The sequence below is a fragment of the Trichosurus vulpecula genome, chromosome 2 (assembly GCF_011100635.1).
Source record: "Trichosurus vulpecula isolate mTriVul1 chromosome 2, mTriVul1.pri, whole genome shotgun sequence".
In the NCBI taxonomy this organism is placed as follows: Eukaryota; Metazoa; Chordata; class Mammalia; order Diprotodontia; family Phalangeridae; genus Trichosurus; species Trichosurus vulpecula.
In genome coordinates, this window is record NC_050574.1 from 29,932,940 (window position 1) to 29,939,113 (window position 6,174).

A 6,174-nucleotide genomic window follows, 5' to 3' on the forward strand; every position below is an offset into this window, starting at 1 on the left:
TAGTAATCCGTGCTGCTTCCTCTGTTTACTTGTGCCTGCCCTTTAGCTGGGGAGAGCTTCCATTTACAAGGTTTTGTCTGTGGTGCCTCAAAACACGGAAACTCAGACAGAGATGCCCAGGACTATCTCACGGAACAGTGGATAAAGCACAGGGACTGAAGTCAGGAAGACCTGAGTTCAAATCCAGACTCAGACACTTATTAGCTATGTGAGACATTTAAACTCTATCTGCCTCAATTTCCTCATCTGTAAAGTGGGCATGAGAACAAGCCCTACCTTAGAGGTTGTTATAAGGATCAAATGAAATAACAGTTGTAAACCATTTAGTGCACGGTGCCTGGCGCATAGTAGGCACTATATAAATGTCAAGTATTGTTATTATCACTTGTTTTTATCTATAAAATGGGTGCCCTACCTCTTAGGGTTGTTGTGAGGATCAAATGAGGTAAAAATTGCAAAGCACTTAGCACAGTGCCTGGCACATAGTAGGCATTATACAAATCTCGACTCTTTATTATTATCATTATCATTATTATCTATAAGATGGGATCATGACAGCCCCTACCTCTTAGGGTCATTGTGAGGATCAAATGAGACAATCAGTATAAAGTGCCCAGCACAGTGCCCAGCACACAGTAGATGCTATGTAACTGTTAGCAATTATTGTTGTGCCCGTGCCAGGCGGGATCAGCCCCGCTATAGAAAAACCATTTTGCCGGGGTGGGCTCTCGTGCATTGTGGGTAACACAGGCCTTGTCTGTCTGTCCCATCCATAGGCTTACATAAAGTGGGTGGAACAGGAAGGACAAGAGCCCAAACTGCCAGGACTGAATCTCACCCATGAGCAGCTTTTCTTCGTCAACTTTGCCCAGGTGGGATCTTCTGGCCTGTTAACTGGATGAGGAGGGAGCTCATCAGCCTCTCTCACCTTGCCCACACTCACTTCCCTAGGTCAAAGGAACTAAAGTTTTCTTGATTTCAGGTCACTCTCACCCAGGCTGAGCCACAACTAGGGCGGAATGGCTGGGGCTTCTCCTCAGGGGGCTGAAATATAGAGGGGTCTGACTCCCATAAACATTCCTCTTCTAGTGTTGCACCAACAAAGCTTAGTACCTAATTAGCAATAAAAATGTTAGAAGAAGAAACAAGCAGATGGTGAACTTCCTTCCCAACACCCCGCACCCCTCCTTCCCAGGCCTTTGCCCCAACAGTGGCCTTACAGTGTGCCCCAATGTCCCTATCCTCCCCTCAGCTGAATTTTCTCAGGTACCAAGACTGCTAGTTAGCACTCTCCATATGGACCTTTACAGAATATTTTTCACCCAAGAAAAGATATATTCCTCATCTCTTCGATCAGCAGGCACTAATTGGGCGGTACTGTGGGTCCAGGCCCTGCTAAAATGAAAACAATTCTTTACATAAAATATGAGAGATTGAGGAGTGGAAGGGATCTAGAGGGGTCTCATTTTATAGATATATAGACTGAGGCCCAGAGAGGGAAAGTAGTGGACAGGTAGGATTTGAACTCAGGTCCTCTAACTGCATTGCAGCATTTGGCCAGCCACACTTGTAACAGCTATTTTCACTTCTCTGCCCACTAGCTCTTAGAATCTTCACAAAAGTTCTGACTCAAAGGCAGAGTAGTATTAGTTTATCCCCAGTTGACAGATGAGCAAATTAAGACCCAATGACTTTGACTAAGGTCACTTGGCTAGTGAGTCACAGCATCACATAATTTAAGAGTTGGAACAGACCCCAGCGGCCATCTAGTCTGACCCGTGTCTGAAAGGAATGCCCGCTATATAGCGTAACTGATGAGTGGTCACTCAGCCTCTTTAAAGACCTCCAGAGAGGGGGAAGCCCGCAACCTGTTGGGACGGCCTCTTCCACTTAGAGATGGCCTTGGTTGTTAGGATACCTTTCCTCTCAAAGCAGATACCAGACTCCCTCCCAAGTCTAATCTTCTTCAGGCTAAAGATGCCCAGTTCCCTCGACCAGTCCTAATGTGAAATTAAATTAAGTGGTTTCTAGATCTTTTCAAGGTTCAGTTTCAGAACATCTCTCCATCCCCATCTCACCCCCCAATCCTCCTTCCCCATATCAAGGGTGGCTGATTTAGTAAGGTCTGATGAGGGGAGGTTTGGAGGATGGTAAGAGGCTGGGTTAAGGGACTGGGCTTGTTCTGTAAAAGCGAAGTCCATTGGGAACCACAGCTATCGATGGGAGAATTCTGGATGGGCCCATTGTATTCTACCACAGGGATGTGTGAGCTGCTGCCCGGGGCTCTGTGAGAACACAGGCTCTTTTTCCACAGGTTTGGTGTGGGTCCTACAGACCGGAGTATGCCAGCCAGTCCATAAAGACAGACGTCCACAGTCCTCTGAAGTACAGGCAAGCCGAGCACTCTGAACCCACCTGCTGAGGCCAGGGAAGCCAAATCCCTCAATGTCCCAAGATGCTGGGACTTTAAAGTGCACCCCATTCCACTTATAAATTGCCCTTTCTTCTTTCCTGAACCAGGCTGACTTTAAATGGGGTATCCTTGAGTGGATGCATTTGAGGGGGCTGCTCCTGCAACCCTCTTATGATTGGAATGGGGAAGTCGAAAGGAGGTGGGAAAGCAGGAAGTTACCTTGTCAGCGAAGCTGAAACGAGGGCAGGCCAACAGAGCTCTGTGCCAGGGCACTGAATTTAAAGTCTCCCAATTTTGAAGAGCATTTATTTTAAAGATTAATAACAATATTTGCAAACTCTCCAGCAACCTAAATCCAGTAGAGCTCAGCAATATGCTGACAAGAATAATTCAAAGAGGAAGCCACCCGTGTTGGGGTGTTGGGGCTGGCATGCCATGGGTGCTTTGTGGTACAAGCCCTGAGTCCAGAATTTTCTAGTTATTACTCCACTTAGCAGGGAGGCATCCTCTTTCCATCTGCCTCACCCTATAGGCTGTTGGCATGCATGCAGAATGCCATGGCATCCCCCAACTCATCTCCTCCCTCCTCCCCGCCATCAAGTTTTCTACCCTGGATCTAGCTTCAGTCTTGGTTTAGTGAGGGAAGGAAGGAGAAGTGTCTGAGTCCACTTGAGTATATTTATTTCCCCTGGAGAAAATTTGCATGCTCTTGTCCTACCTTGTCACCAAGGGACGCCCCCTACTACAGTCAGGCCCCGAACTCTAGACCAGGTGTTCCTTACCTGGGGTCCACAGACCCCCAAGGGGTCCATGGATAAATTTTAGGGGATCCATGACTTTGATTTATAAAAAATGTGATGGTGTTATTCAGTTGTATCCCACTCTTCATGGCCCCAGGGACTACCGCACACCAGGCCCTTTTAAAGTCTGTCCAGTTCATGCTTGCTATTTTTATGAAAGCAGTCACATATTTATTTTCACTAACCTTTCATTTCTTTGTAATCTTCTGTATGTTTATGTATTTAAAAACATGATTCTGAACAAGGATCCCAAGGCTTCCCCAGATTGCCAAAGGGGTCCATGCCATCCAAAAGGTGAAGAACACCCATTCTAAACCTTGTCCCACCCCTCATCAAATAGCCTGGCAGGGCCCAGCCCTCAGGCCCAGCCAGGTGAGCTTAGCTCAGAGAGTAAACTGATTTACCTGCAATGGTGATCCTTCTGAGGTGCCCAACACAAAGAGGAAACTTAAGGGAGTGATTCAGCCTGCCCACAGAGCCAGCAGAAAATCGGCAGGGCCACAAAAGACCTTGAGATTGCCCTCATGTGGCACCACCTAATTATGTCAGCCCTGTTTGGTGTGTGGCATGGAAGGGAGCTTACAGTCTGTTACAGCAACGCCCTTTACACATGGAAGTACTGAGGCATCCAACAGGCAGGCCCTGAGCTAGTGGCAGAGCTGGAAGGACCTACGATAATAATGATAATTGGGGTAGGAATTGGACCTGCAATTTCACTGGCATCAGGAACTCCCAGGGGAGGAAACTCCCTCTATTGATGCAGGTCAGCACCTCTTCTACATCTTATAGTCTTGCAATCTTGCCAAGAGCACTGAGAGGTTACAAAATGAGTATGTCAGAGTAAGGACTTGACCCTGATCTTCCCGGCTTCTAGCTGTCTACCTATTGGGCCACACTGTCACCATGCCCTTTGTTATAATAACAACTAACAAGTGTATATCCATATAAAATATATTGTATTAAATATCATATGAATTATATATTATGGTGTATATATAAGATGATATGTAAGATATATGATAGTATATCATATCAGGGCAGCCATTTGGCACAATGGATAGAGTGCTGGGCGTGGAATCAGGAGGACCTTAGTTCAAATCTGGCCTCAGACACTTCCTAGCTGTGTGACCCTGGACAAGCCACTTCACCCTGTTGGCCTCAGTTTCTTCTTCTGCATCATGAGCTGGAAAAGGAAATGCCAAACCACTCCAGTTACCCCCAAATGGGGTCACAAAGAGTCTAGTACAACTGAAACAACTGAACAACAATAAATAATCATTCATAGGTAATATACACTTATATGCATATATTATAAGTATACCTAATTATATAATAAAATATGATATATGTAATAACATAATGATACATAATTATAATGTAGTGCTACATGAGTACATTATGTGAATACATTGTGTTCATATGTGTGTGTTATAAGTGTATGTTAAATATTCTAAATTCTAAATGTATGATATCTACATATATTACGTCTCAGTTTCCTCACATGCAAAATAAAGACACTACCACCTGCTTCACAAGGTCTTTGTGAGGATCAAGTGAAGTAATGTCTGTAGAATGCCAGCTGTTGGTATCATTTGTTTCTCACAGTAGCATTGGGAGTTCGGGTGCTTTGGTTATTCCCACTTTATAGGCAGGAAAACTGAGACTAAGAAGTGACTTGCCCAGCGCCACACAGCCAGTATTTGAGACAAGGTTCAAACTCGGATCTTCCTAACTACCCAGTACAGTGCTCTGCCCACTCCGATACCTGGCTGCTGATACCACAACCCAAGACTCCTCCCACCTCCCAATCCAGACTTCTTTCCTAAGTTACATTCCTAAGATGCTAGAGTTGTATATGCTCCCCTTCATGGTTGTTTACTGAGCTGATGGTTTATTGTCGTTGTTCGGTTGTGTCTGACACTTCATGACCCCATTTGGGGTTTTCTTGGCAAAGATACTGGAGTAGTTTGCTATTTCCTTCTCCAGCTCATTTTACAGATAAGGAAACTAAGGCCAACAGGGTTAGGTGACTTGTCCAGGGTCACACAGCTAGGAAGTGTCTGAGGCTGCGCTGGAACTCAGGTTTTCCTGTCTCTAAGCCCAGTACTCTATCCCCTGAATCACCTAGCTGCCCACTGAGCTGGCCGACCTCTATAACTATGTTTTCATCTCTCCTCTCGCTTGTGTCCTTCAGGGTGATGGGGTCCTTGCAAAACTTTGAAGCCTTCTCGGAAGCCTTCCATTGCCACACAGGGACAGTGATGCACCCAGAGGAGAAATGCAGAGTGTGGTAGCTGAAGACCAAGCCCAAATCCTGTACTTCAACCCTACAGTCAGCCCCAAGCAGTCAACGAGGCCAGCTTTGAGGGCTGGGCCCCTCCTTGGGGCAGCCCACGTGCCCAGCGCTTTCTCCCCTTCTGTCCCAGCCCAGGGCAGGGTCTGTCCCAGCTATTGTCTCCAACCAGAGGCAGATATAGGAATGGAGATGCCAGTGGTTCTCTGCCACTCATCAGCCTAAGACTGGGCAGCTTCTTTTGGGGGAAAAATGACTGTTTCAAATGACATCTCGACTGTTATTAAACCACCTAGTTCTTTAAGAAATCCATGTATATTTGTCAGCCAGGACCCTCAATACTAGAGGTTGGAGCCTGAATGAAAGATGACCCAGTTGAGGTGTTTCATTAAGTGTAATCCAACCACACCTTACAGCTGCTATTGTGTTAACTCTTCCTGGCTAGCCCAACAGATTTGCTTTTTGGTGTAAAAATCTATAATCCCGTGTCTACTCTCCCAAGCACCTAGTGTGTGTTAAATGTCTGATCGTTTCAGACTTGAGCAAAATAAACCTACTTGAAGACTGCTTTGCCTTCTGAAGGGCTGTTATTTGTATCCTTTGGGTTCAAGTTAGGGTGAGGAGTAATTTCCCTTTTGGAAGAGAACAGGAAGGAAGGAAGGTAGGCA

General features: G+C 45.8%; 1 protein-coding gene across 1 annotated transcript in view; it reads left to right on the forward strand.

The window, feature by feature from the left end:
* Positions 1 to 5,507, forward strand: part of MMEL1 (membrane metalloendopeptidase like 1) — a 59,676-nt gene extending 54,169 nt beyond the window's left edge. The window contains exons 22-24 of the mRNA XM_036746689.1: positions 777 to 872; positions 2,315 to 2,391; positions 5,408 to 5,507. Of these exons, the coding sequence (XP_036602584.1) occupies positions 777 to 872; positions 2,315 to 2,391; positions 5,408 to 5,507 (273 nt within the window). The remainder of the gene's footprint in view (positions 1 to 776; positions 873 to 2,314; positions 2,392 to 5,407) is intronic.
* The last annotated feature ends 667 nt before the right edge of the window (positions 5,508 to 6,174 follow it).